The sequence below is a fragment of the Astatotilapia calliptera genome, chromosome 14, assembly GCF_900246225.1.
Source record: "Astatotilapia calliptera chromosome 14, fAstCal1.2, whole genome shotgun sequence".
Taxonomy (NCBI): Eukaryota; Metazoa; Chordata; class Actinopteri; order Cichliformes; family Cichlidae; genus Astatotilapia; species Astatotilapia calliptera.
In genome coordinates, this window is record NC_039315.1 from 23,240,696 (window position 1) to 23,254,540 (window position 13,845).

Here is a 13,845-nt window from a genome sequence, read left to right on the forward strand (position 1 = left end):
CCCCCTTAATAAAAACTGGATACTAATGAATCATACGGCTTTGGTGGTGAATGTTAATCTGGTCTTCATTCATTCACAGAGAAAAAGCTACAGATTCCAAAATCCACTTCTAAAGAATCCAAAAAAGGGATGTACAAAAGGACAAAGGTCTTAACGGGGAGGAGGGGCTGAAAGTGCAGTTTTTGTTTGTGAATGTCTGCATAATTTGTAGCTACAGAGGTCTCCTCCTATTCTCATTCTAATTGGAGCTGCACCCTCTCCCATGGCAGCTCTGGTTCCCAGAGTGAAGACCCAAGCCTCCCAGACTCTCACTCAGGCACACAGCCACCCAGACAGCCAGGCTGAGAGAGAGCGATGGAGGGAGGAGTCTAGTAGTGGAGCTCTATCCCCTGACAGGGTCTGCTGTGGTAAAGCAACAGAGAGAGAGCGAGAGAGAGAGAGAGAGAGAGAGCGGGCAAGTGAGGGCTGAAGGCACTCAGAATGGATGGGCAAAGAGAAACCGTGCGAGCGACAGAGGCAGAGTGAGCGAGTGTGTATTCTCAGAGTCAGCGGCGAAGACACAGAAAGTCTACAAGCTCACACCACAAAGAGAGCGCGCAAAGGCAGAGCTGACAACCGGCTACACTCAAGAGTGACACACAGAGGGAAAAGACACAGAGAGACAGGAGAGGGAGAGAGAAGAAGAAGGACCAGAAGAAGAGGAGGACAGAAGACAGACAACCAGCTTTCCTCTGGTAAAACAAGACTCCACTGAGGGACTGTAGCATCATCCCCCCCCCCCCCCCCACACACCACACACCACCACCACCCCCCAGCAGCACAGAGGAGCACTGTCTCATCTCGTGCATGTGTTTCTGCCTGCCAACTTCAATTTCACACTCGCCTACTGTTTTTCGTAGGTTTTGCCCCTCTCCACTCCGCAGTCATGATCCTCTGGGTCCTTCTGCTGCTCCCGTGGATCTCCGGACATGGTAAGTTTTTTTTTCACGTTAAAGTTGCTAATTCATCACATCTCTCGTTCTCATGATTGCTGTGTGTGTGTCTGTGTGTGACTGGCTGGCTGAGAACTGTGTCTTTATACCCATGTCTTGCTGCTGCGACGTCTTTCTTGCGCTTGTTGCTGTGCCATCTGCGTGCTTTTCTTTCTTCCTTTTTAAAAAACAAAAAAACTGTTTCTGATATAGCGCTCCCGTGTGCGCTGTGATGTCTGATGCAGAATGAGAAAGGAGAGAATTAAGAGCGAGAGAGAGAAAAAAGAAGAAGGGGAAAAAAAACAAAGTCTGTATGACTGTAGTGGAGGTTAAATAGTGCAGTTTGCACTTTTCTCCGTCAGTTGCTCATAGCTGTTCAGGCAAGACAAGTTAAATACTTCCTATGTGGGCTTGTTATTCCTGTCACACACGCAGACACACACAAACAAAGCCCCCTAAACCCAGTCCAGTTCAGTCGAGCGTTCACTCCTGAGTCACATTGTTTTGAACTGACAGCCCTTTCCACATTGACTTCAGCTAAAGGGAGGAGGGGGTCTTGGTGAAAAGAATGTAGAGAGAGAGAGGAAAGTTAACGGTAAAGTGCTTCAGAAGGCAGACCCATGTGGATAGCTTGGCAACCCCAGCCCTTTGGACAGTATCTGCTGTTGTTATTTTTATTCCTAGACAGTCTGTTTGTGGACAGAATGAGGATGGATTAGTTGTTTCCCCTGCTTACCACCAGGTGGTTGTCTTTGGAAAACAATAGAAGTGAGTAAAGTAGTGCACAAGTCTGACTCTGTGTAACACCTCTGTGGCGCTGGGAGACGCAGAGACACACAGAGCTGAATCAGACTGTCAGAGTTCCTGCTGGAAGGTTTGCAGCATCATGCCCCCCCCCCCCCCCCCCCCCGTTAATGAGTGTGCTGGTTTATACTACAGGGAGCAAGAGCCAATAACTCACCACCTCTTTACAGCGGTTTGACCCCCGTCACATTGGGCTGTATTCTAAAGAGGCAGTGGCTGAACAAATGCCTGTCTGTGTGCCTTTAGTTGTTTCCCACGGGGAGTTGTAATTGTGACCTTTTTATTTTATTTTCTGTTTTAAACCACAGCTCAGAAACTGCAAAAAACCCCAATACAAAAAAAAACAACAAAAAAAACCCTGAGATCTCAGTTTGTTGACACATTGTTCGGAAACTGACAGCTCAAAGTTGGTAACATGCTGATAAAACAGCAGCTGTAAATGAAACTTGGTAAACAACATCATTTTCTTCTGCACTGAATTCAGCTGTTTCACATTATGATTTATAGTCTATAGCATAGGGGGGCAAAAAAAATGCACTGCTCGTCAAACGCAGCAATTTGCTGTGATTATATTTCTTTTCAGCTGACTTATTTTTCATGTAGAGGCAAATAGAAAATAATGATATCATAACAGACCTATTTGAAACTGACTGATGGAGCAATTAAGCCCCCTCTCGGCTTCTCTCATGCTTTAACAGGGGGTAGAGCTTTTGCAGATGAAGCGTCTTTATGGTTTGTGCTCTTCACGACAGCATATGTCTCGGGATACGGTAGCGCTAGTTGTGTAAATTGAAACAACGGGCAGTTGGAGCAGTGGAAGCGCTCTCTCTCTCTGTCTTTCTCTCTCTTGGCTTTGGGAATGGAAAGTTGTGGTCCATCAAACACCGTAGACGATGCTATTCCTGATTGTGCTGCTTTGCTGTATTCTTTTCCCCTGATTCCATAAGTGTTTCTGTGCCATCTGTGCTTATTGTGATGCAGAAATACATGATCGTTCATTAGTATCTCCCACTTTGTTATGCATCTGCTAAGTATTTTATCTGCAGTTGACTTAAGCAGTATATTCTGACTGTACTTGATTTCCATGTCTGGTGTAGATAAAACTAAAGCTGTGGAAGACATTCAACACTGAACATTAGAAGATCTCATTTTGTTTTGTTCCTAAATCTCAACATTTTCATTCCCATCATCGCAGGTTTAGCCCCAGTTGTGGGGAACAACTAGCACCAAATCTCATATATACCAATTGGAATGAGACGATTGCTACAACTGGAATGAGATGGGATTGTGCATTTCAGCACAGTTGGTTATTACCATAATATAAAATACCACTTTCCCTGCCAGGTAAACGGGGGATAACAGCCTACCTTCTCTATTCATGCCTCTTGGGAGAAAAAAGTGCTTCCCTGAAGCTTACTGTTGTTGTACAAATTACGGCTCTGTTTATGTGTCGAGCCGGTGTCAGCAGAAAGCTGCGAAAAACAATCTTGTTTTTATGAACATGGGGGACAGTGGGGAGTTGTGGCCATTGCAGGCATACACTTCGACGCAGCTATCCTGTGAGACAGCGAGAAAGAGAGCAAGAGAGAGAGAGGAGTCAGTCCAAAACGAGTGGCGCTGAGCAGTTTTTCCTTTTCTCTCTCTCTCTCTCTCTGTCTCTCTCTCTCTCTCAACTTTGAGAAGTAAATGGTCCAAAGCGAACAAGACGGAGAGGGGGAGAATAAGGAGAGAGGGAAAGCTGTTGTGAGCTGCTCTCATTCCTGACTGCACTGTTATCGCATCTAGGGCACCTTTTCTTTCGCTGTCACCTCTTCAGCCAGTGACAGATGACACAGCTCCAGTCAGAAATCTGGGAGACAGTCTCCAGGAACACATTCACCTCAGGCCAAACTCTTCCAGGCCCTAGTCCATCCCTTCATACCACCTCCCCGCTCCTCATTTCTCCTGCCGTCTAATCCACCGTATAGCAACTCTCATATTCTTCAGCCTGTTTGCGATTTCACTCCTCACCTTGCAGTGGCACATTTCCCTGTCATGTACTCACTGAGTGTCCTTCTTTGACTCTTTGTGTTTATTTGAATTTTTTCCCTCTTACTTTGGGTGATTGATTGTCTGTGTAGAGCAAAAGCTGAATATGTTGGAAAGGGGCAGTTCCTCCTATTGAATGTGCTAGACTCCGAAGAAAATGACCAAAAGAAAAACTAAACATTGCTAAGTGTACAGCCTTTTTTATATCCCTCTCATTGCCTGTATTTCCCTGCCCTTTTTCATGTAATTTCCTTTCTCTTCACAATGTGACATCAACATACAAAGTGTCTAATCTTTTGTCTTCTGTTAGGGTATCTTTAATGTGGGTTTTAGCCACTAGGGGTGTTGCTGCTGCACAGGAATGAAAATCCCAATCTTAAAATCTCCTTAAATCTGCTGCCCACCCCCGTCACCTTCATTATCTCCCACCACTTAAATATATCTGGTGTCGGAACTCCTGATTTTGCCACCAAGCCAGACTAAGCTGTTTCTTAGTCCTGGAAAGCACGTCTTAGTACCCCCCCAACAGCCCCCTTTTTCATTTACTACTGTCTATTAACTGCTGTCTGACGACTCTAAATCCGCTTTTCATGGGCGGCAGGCTTTGATACATATTTCTCCACCAAAGTATAATTAAATGTCTTTTCTATGTCATGTTTGGATATGTGGATTTTTTATAGATGGGAAATCACTCTTGCTTCTTCAGAGAGGGGAGGGAAAGAGGGGAAGAAATACAGCTCATGACTCTGCACAACACTACTCAAACAGAAATACCAATTTTCAGCCTCATTATTATGAATAGTTATTTGTAAGCAACACACTCTGCTGTCTAATGCATGGATTATGACTATAATAACGCAGAGGTAATTAATTATTTTACCCCAGTTCTATTGGAATGCTAAAAACGGTGTAAATTTTCCAACATGCTGTTCTAGAAGTCATATGTTCAAGAGCCTCCTGTACTGGTCGTGAGCATTGTCTGTATTTTGAAACGGTACAGGATTACTAAAATGCATGGTACGAGTTGCAAGCACGTCCTTGCCTTGTCCAGGTCATATGACTTTTCCACTAACCGTGACAGTCATGTAGTGAGTGACGGATGATGTCACCAGTTCATGATGGAGCCCAGTGGCATGCAGTCTGTTGCCTTGTTTGTGTTGCATGTCCCATTAAGGCTAGCCAGCTTAAGTCACCTCATCCACTGTGACTCCTGCTCATTTCTATGCCACGATAGATTAAGCCCACTGTAATCCCTCTGAGCCGAATGCCCTGTTGGATATTTATGGTAATAAGTAAACATATGAATAAATAATCTAAGAGGCTGCTGCTGGACAGCTGGAACTTGTAATGCTTCAATGTTAGGAATTACTTTTGGCATTAAAGAGAGATGCTATTTCTAAGAAAGAAAGAAGGAAAAAAGATTAAAAACAGAGTTTTGTTGATTGTTGTTCGAATAGAGAAATGAAGAAAAATATATTAAGATAATATTATATTGACATACATGTTTACAATTATTAAAATGTGAAACCTAAGTGTCGTTTATCCAGTGACTATGGTCTGGATGAAAACCTCATTTCGAGTCTGCCAGGATTCAGGTCAGCCAGGGAAGGGAAAATGATTAGTTCAGAGCCTTCTTGGAAAACCAGGCAATGATCTGCTCCTCTCATGCCGTCAGTCAGTCTGTCAACAAAATCAAGCTGTTTACTGTTGGGCCTCATTATCTATCTAGACGCTCTTCCCAGTTTTCTTTAGTACCAACCAATCAAAACCCCAAGGCCCTCATCTCCTCTCTTTCCGAGTCTCCGCTGCTGGATCCCATTCCTCTGGGATGAATTTATCCAGATTGGAGCACTCAGCAAAAGGGCATTATCCCGGATTACATGTCTGTTGGGCGGCAGTGTTAAGTAATTCAACCAGATGCTGTTGTGATCGCTGGGTCACCTGTGAAGTCAGGGTTAGCAGCTGCACTTCTTCACTCTGCTCTTTCTTGTCATGTCTCCGTCCCTCTGAGACTTTATCCTCGGAGAACAGAGAAGTTTTTTAAATAGACCAGCGCAATAATACCACAATATCGATACTTCACTAATGCTGAAGAAGCATGTGGAAGCCCTCTCTAACCCCAGTCAGGATTTTATTTGGTGACAGATTATGGGTAGGATTACCGGCTTCTAAATTGCAGTTTAATGCACAGGAAACAACAGGCTATGCTTTTTTTTTTCTTTTTTTTTTAAGGCAGCTCTACAGGACTGTGTGTTCAGATGTGGGGGTGCTGTATATAGAGCACTGCTGGATCATACTGTGTTATCTTTCCTTGGAGAGGGTAAACATTGGCATAACTGGGCCTCAAGAAATATATTGATGGGTTTAACGTGACTGTATCCTTCCTCCTTTAATCCGGGTCTTTCCCAGCTGTGGTTTTGATATATTTTTAACTTGCTGCTAGGATCTGTAATTGCTTGCGGAACATAGCTGTTGATAGCTAGACGGGTTCAGACAATGTAGGGATTAGCAGTTTGTTCCTAACTTGTCAGCATACTGCTTTGCAGACCTGAGGCATGAATAAGTCTTTTGTTTAAAACATTCCCACAGAGCGACTGCCTGTGATTAGTGTTTATTTTGGCCTACATTTAACCTTAATATATAATTCACAGTCAATTATGTTTTCTTCCCATCATGGTTCTGCAGATTTACTCTACAAATTTCATTTGAGAAAAAAAATCGATCATCTCACTCATAATGTGAGCACAAAGAATATATGTATGCATGGATTTTAAAATTCTCAACATTAGCATGCCTGGGATTAAACCACTGAGCATGACTTAATAGATAAGAAAAGACCACAAGGCTTTGAGATTATTGTTTAGTCATTTTCCAGATCATCCCTTTGTTCTCACAGACATTTGATCGAACAACACATTGAGTTAAACCTGCGTCCAGTACATTAGTAATAGGAAATTATTAGCTCAATCTTGTCATTTTGTTACTGGCAACTGAGCAGTTTAGTTAGTTCACAGTTAGTTTGCAACATCAACAAAGTGCATGCATGTTGTCTCTGTTGCAGTTTGAATCTGAAGAAAATGACAGATTGCTGCTTTGATATTATGATCAGGTGGGCACAGGATTGGATTTTGCTAAAAATCCAAGCATTCCTCATTTTGAGTGTTAGTCACACAAGATTATTTTTTATTTTTAAATAGTTGACTGTCTTTGCCTAACATTTCTGGCCCATTTTTCCTTAGGGTGGTGCTATCTCTGCAAATCTTCACCTCCAAGTTTAATTAAATTGCATGCAAGCATGATGCAGCACCGTACCTGTGTTGTTTTACTGCTCAGGGAATTTGTTAGCAAACCAGCCTAGCAATACATCGATTTTATGGTGAAAGGCTGTGCTTGGAAGGGGCCCCTAAGATGCATGTGACGCTTCAGCACAGCAGTCACTTGAGGAATTGGGTTGCTGATCCGATAACAACTTCCTAGTGTTTGGCTGGAAGTTTCTGGGACAGCCCAATATTACACTCTGGTGAACTCGCCCTCCTCCCCTCTCTCCCGTTTGTTCCCTATCTCTTTCTCCTTGTAGTCGTTCCGACATTCTCATGCCAAAGATTCATAACAATGGACGCAAGGAAAAGGTTTTCATACCGGACACTTCACATGCATTCTGTGTCCGCCTGTGTATACATGTGAGTACATCAGCGCACTTTTACTGTGCTCCTGCAATTACAGCTGCAAGCCCTGAATGGCAATATAAATGCAAATCAGCCTTTTAACGTGTACAGGCTCTATCTAAGGAAGAAAGAAGCTTCTCACCTGTGGGTGAATGTTGATGTTGATGTGTCTGCCTGGCATTACAACTGCTGCGCATGTTTTAAAAACTGGCAATGGATAGTAATGTATAGTACTTTAATTTGTAAGTAAACCTTGAGGCTGTTGTAGGTGTCTGGACCCCAATATAATAAAGAACACTCACGGGAACTGCTGTAAAGCATCATTGTGTGGGACAGCCTCCGTAGTGAGATGCCTCCTCTGCTTGTGTGCTTCCATTTTCGTAGATACATCTAAATTGTGCTTAACGTTGCTAAATGGATGAGCACAGTGGCTTCTATTTATTAAACGGGGTTGGAAAACAGTTCTCTCTGTGGTACCAGGCACCAGTGGTGAGAGGCATGGCTTTTTGAAAAGCTATTTGATCTGCCACTGATACCAAAAGATGTTTTATTCAGCAAAGCACATCTCACACAATAGCAGCACAAACTTGCTCTTGAGCCAAGCCAAACTTTTGAAATCTACTAGTGGGTGTTGGGGCCTAGGAGTGGGGTGGGGTGGGTGCATGTTTAATGCTGGCACCCACCCCAATACTTTCATACATGATGTAGATGAGCTTTTTTTCCCTTTTCTTTTCTTTTTTTTTTTTACCAGATGCCAAATGGGGCTTTGAGCCACCTGCCTGTCCCACTAAAACAATTAAGCAATTGGGAAGAAAGGACTGTTCGGTAGTGGGGATCTCAGTGTTAGCATACCCTCCCTTTTCCCAAACTCTTTTAGAACCCCTCGGTGTTGGCACTGTGCCATCTTCTTTCATTTCTATTTATCTTTTGGTTTCTGTGAAAGCAAGAGCAGTTGACGACAGCCTGTGTGTGTGTGAGAGAGTTTTTGAGATGGTAAAACACCATCCCTCTATTGGTCTGTTGGTCTCATGAGACACTTTTATGAAGTGCAACTTTTGTGATTGCGCATTTATAAAGCAAATATGTCAAATTTAAATATAGCCCCCATCCATTTGGGGGCTATATTTGACCCTGTGACCCTATGCAGCAATACGTTGCTTCAGGTTCTCCTCCCATGCTAATACATGGGAAAGGTTTGCGTGTAAAGGCACCGTGCAACGCTGTGTTACGGTGGTGACCCTTAAACTTGAATTTGTATTTGAGATCATGGGGTTCAGTGTAGTGCTACTCCTCTGTAATGAAAATCACAAATGTGCTGAAGTGGTCAAAAAAAAATATGCAACATTATGTGGAATCCCAATGAGACCTTTTGATTGCACCTTAAACAGTGGTTTACACAGCAAAGCTTCATCTGTCATAATACTCATATGCAAACACACTAAAGCATATATTTCATTACCTCATTTGCATTATCTGGCTGGCTGAGCACAATAATAGTTAAGAAAACCTTGAGTGTTAAGGAATGACCAGTATTTGTAGATTTCATTACATGCTACTTTATAAATAAAGGTTTGTATTGATCCTTAAATATTAATATATCCTAATATAAAGAAAACGAGCAAAAAACGCCTCTATTGATTTTAGCCTGTGCTTTTGTTGTTTTCTTTTTACATGGCACTGCTAGGATTCACTCTGCCCACTTTAATACTAGTCCTATTTTTATACGCGGCAATAATTTGGTGTTACAGACAGGATCAGCTAAAGGCAATCCTTATATATTTTCCACTGCTGTGGGTCTCTGCGACCGCACACCTCTTAAGGCCGTTGCTCCTCTTTTGTCTTAAGTCCTTTCTCTTTCTGCTGGGTTCTTTGAGTGGATGACAGAAACCTGATAGAGTAAACAAAGTGAATTAAAGTATAATTAATTTTTAGTGGCCACTCCAATATTCACTTTGCTGATTTGGAGGTTGAAGAGCTCTTGTCGCACTCTCTGATTTTTATTTTATTTTATCAAGTGCAATTTAATATTGTGGAGGCTGGCCTGGGCAATGAAAAAAAAATGCTAATGCACATTGGGGAGTTTAAATGATTTGCTATCCTTTCAAATCTGTTGGCAGGGGTTTCAATCTGGCTGGCGTCCTGGGGGAATTCACAGTGGTCATTGCTCAATCCCTGGGGGACATTAGCGCAAATCACAAAGGAGCACAGAAGTCATTTCAGTTTTCCACTTTCCTTTGGCCAATGCCCAATGCTAAATGGCAGAGGACTGGCTCACAGTACTGGGAACGGCAAATGCTTTCCCTCTCTCTATATCTAACCTTTTAAACCTGATTTAATCAAATCAAAATACCACAGTGCAGATCCATTTAAGACAACCTGAAGACAAACAGTTGAAAAGGTACCATAAGGCCTTGGCGTGAACCAAGGGCAAGGCCATCCATTATTTCTTGTGCAACCAAGAGCACAGGGACACGGGAAATGCCTTGCGGTGCATGATGATGGACAGACTCCACATCATAGATTGGATTAGAGTGGCAAGAGAGAGAGCCCTAAAAGCTGTGGCAGTTTATTGAAGCCTTATCTAAAGCGATAATGTTACTACAGAAAGGCCCATGTAATGACGGATGAGTGGACAGCACCCTGTAAAGAACTGACATCAGGCAAGATAGTTATGGCGAATAGGCAAGTCCACTATGGTCAACTCATCTTCCTTTAAGAGCAGGAAATAGGACTAGCGGATAGTCACTATAAAATGGACTGTCAGTTGCTGGCACCCTGGTTACCCTACAGTGTCATCATCACAGGTGTATCCAGTTTAGAGAGGTACAGTGCTCAGTGCAATTTAGATCCCATTACATCACTGATAACCACGAGGCATCTGGGGGGAAAAGTGTTATTGCAGAGATTTGTAGAATCCCTGAAGGCAGTGTTTGGTTTCATGATATATGAAATCTACATTTCAAAATTCCTTGTCTTTACCCGTAACAGTACTTTTCGAACATGCTGTGGAGTGTTGGTGAAGTGGTAAAGTTGTACTTAGGTGAAATTCCTGTTCTTCTTCGTAGCAGTATTGTTCTGGGATGACTAGAGGACATTCTCTCTGCTTTAAGGCAACATTATCCATCTAATAGCAGCCAGATGATAGTAATGACAACACAATGCCTTCCAAGGTAAACAGAGATATCTAGTTCTTAGGAAAGGAACCGAGAGGAGACGACAGAACAACAAAGCCATAAAAAATGGAAATAAATCCATCTCTAAAGGACTGGCCTTCTTGTCAGAAATTAAAACATATCTGTGTCTTGCAGCCCTAATCCCTAATGCCAGCGCATTTGTTGTCTAAGTAGAGTATTTGTGCATATGTGCGAACAAGCACAAATGTGATTATTTTTCACTTTGGCTGTATGCTAATTCTATTACTTTGCATTGTTTGCCTATCTTAGTCTCAACAGCTTTGGTTCAGACTACTTCCAAATGTTTGTTTTCAAAGGATACCGTACTGTTTGCGTTGTGCAAAGTAGCACAGTCATTTAAGTGATTATTCTTTTTCTGAATACCCTTATGTGACTTTTTAGCTCATGTCCCACTATGATCTGGTTGAGAGGAGTCATTGCCCCTGTCCCAAGCCTGTGTGACAGTGGCACAGCAGGACATTAAAAATGCAGCAGGGCAACTAAGGATGATCGTGGCAGCACACAGTTGGATGTTCAGAGTTCTCAACCAAACCCCCCTCCCCATCACCTCCAGTGCGTGGCCCCAAAACTTTCCCCAGGTTACTAGTATGCATTATTAATGCAGCTTTCATTAAAAAAGATGCAATTTGCTCAGACCAGCTGCACAACTGCAACACAGCCACATTTGAAACATGGAGAAGCCTTCTCATAAATATATGTTGGATCTCCTGCAGCCCAAAGACTCTCTTCCAGATGGGTGTGCTCCACACTGAGGGAAGAGTTAATGGTTTGGATTTGCTGTCAGTCTTCATGAGCAGACTCCTAATGATTTTACATTCCTCCACTAAATGAGATGAGATGTTTAGTATCGGTGCGGCAGGCTGCTTAATAACCGCATTTATTTATTTCAAAACAATCAGTTCCTCTCACTCTTGTTCCTTATTAAATCTTTTTTTTTTTTCCCATAACAGGTTTCTTTCAAATACAGAAATAGTAATACTTGTGTCTGGCATTAGCTAAAGGACAGTACTTAAACCAGAGCCCCATGTGGGTCTGGGGATTGATATGGCTGTTGTTTACTCCAAAGCAGACATCTTTTAGCTTCTCCCTCAGCTCAGATCCTTTTGATCATCACCTCCATATTGGATATAAAATGGAGAATGAACAGCGCTGCTGCACAAGTGACTTTTAGAGTTCTGTGACTCTTTGAAGACTGCCAAACAGTCTTTCATCTCAAAAAACAGCAGCTGCCTCGTACAAAAGAAGTACAGGACGAAATAAGAGAGAAAGGCAGTATCCCGGGCTTGAAAATGAAACAGTAAAGATTGTGGGGTCTCGTTGTGATCGCATTTCCTCTAAGGCCTCCTGTGAGGAAAATGACATGTACTTCACGCAGCATTGATAGCCGGGCATCTGTCAAACAACCGGGGCTTAAGGAAGTGTGTGTGTGGGTATATGTGTGTATGGGGTGGTGGTAGGGGTGGTTGTAAATAAATAAATAAATGAAACAATCTTGACTCAATTTAAAAGGCACAGCAAATGACTGCTTTTGTGAAAGGATCATTTCTTTCGGCTTAAACTGGGCTCAATAGGTAATGCAGAATTTTCAGGCCAAGAGGTCCTGAAGTTTTCCTTCGCGAGAATTTGCAAGTGACTTTCAGTATTATGTTATCGAGCCGATTTGAAGAATGCCAGCAACATAAAAAGAAAAGAAAACAGAGACTACAACTTAAATGAGTTATTCTTGAATTAATGAAGGAACAGGATCTGTAGAGTTCCCCCACTGAGACATGAACCAGATTTCAACCCAGAGCTCCCTCGAGGTGACGGCCAGCATTTCTCTGACAGGACATCTGGTCCCAGAGCATGGTCACCAGTGGGTCGATGTCACCATCTTAATTGTAATGTTTCTCTCTTCCTCTATGAAAGAAAAAAAAAAACAAGGAAAAAAGGGGAAAAACTAGGGCGGCTTTCCATAAAAGGAGAAAAGGAAAGGGGGAGCCACTATTTGCTGGGCCGTGTCGGCATGCCACATCATTTACGCTGACAGCTCTAATAAATTACAGCAACAGATCGCTGTGAATAAACAAAGCTTAATGGAAATAAAGTGAGAATTATCAGCCAAGAAATAAAAGGAAAAAAGAATGAAATTAGTGCAAAGAGAGAGGATTAAGGGATGTCAGGCCTACATAGCACAGGCATTAAATGGGCAAATTGCCACTTTGAAAGATAGGAAATGTTTTGTTCTCATTATTGCTTCCTTTCAAAATGGAGAATAATGAGAGAATCCTGAGCAGACCTAAAATGTCCCTTATCAGACTCCTCAAAATCTGCCTCTCTGCATTGCATTTCTCGTCCCTTTTGTCTTGTTTTGCTGCTGATTTTTCTGCTCTGTAGGACCCTTGCTCCACCAATTCAGCCAAGCCGGAGAAAGCCTGGAAGCCTTTGTCATTAAAAAGCTTAGGCATGTGGAAGAGAACGACAAGAGATGGGAGGTATGTCAGGGGAAACGTTTGTCAGGTACCATCAGTATGAAAGCTGTTGCATATAGAGACCTTTGAAAGAAAGGCAGGTCAGAGAGGGTCCACTTTCAAGACCACTCCATTCTGTCTGAAAAAAATAAATAAAGAGGCAAATTGCACAAATAAGTAAAATGAACCAAACTAAAAATTGCTAAAGGGCTCCAAAATTTTCAGTAACCCCATGAGGATATGATCTGTCAGGTGCACAATTAGTGTTATTACACTTATTTTGACAGGATGAAAGCTCCTGCTTTGGCAAGATGGAGATGTTAACTGGAACAAAGGACAGGAATTAGAGTCAGATAAGCTTGATAGAATAAAGGTAATTGAAGCAGACCTTAATAATTTGCCCCATGAAGAGTTTAGGTCAATCACACAGGTTTGACTCAAGCCTTTGCAAATACCTGTTTTGTTCTTTCATTGTAATTGAGTGGTTTATATTCCCCTGCAGCACTAGATTAAATCCTCTTAAAGACACCCTTTATTTTTTGTATTATTTTCATTTGCTATGACAAAGGTGTGTATAGGGATGGGTATCGTTTAGGTCTTATCCGATACTGGTGCCAAATCGGTACTTTTGAAACGGTGCCGGTGCTCAAACGGTGCTCAAACCGGTGCTTAAAGAATGGAGAACACAACATTGGTCCAAGAACCTCTCATGTTCAGCTGGTTTTTTGTAAAA

The 13,845-nt window shown here is 42.4% G+C and overlaps 1 protein-coding gene across 8 annotated transcripts in view; it reads left to right on the forward strand.

Moving 5' to 3' along the window:
- The first annotated feature begins 290 nt into the window (after positions 1–290).
- Positions 291–13,845, forward strand: part of kirrel3b (kirre like nephrin family adhesion molecule 3b) — a 181,334-nt gene continuing 167,779 nt past the window's right edge. For 7 of the 8 annotated variants that reach the window (XM_026192359.1, XM_026192360.1, XM_026192364.1 and 4 more), the window contains exons 1-2: positions 291–734; positions 900–971. In XM_026192359.1, coding sequence (XP_026048144.1) covers positions 485–734; positions 900–971 — 322 coding nt within the window. In that variant the 5' untranslated portion in view covers positions 291–484. The remainder of the gene's footprint in view (positions 735–899; positions 972–13,845) is intronic. The other variant, XM_026192366.1, reaches the window with a different exon arrangement.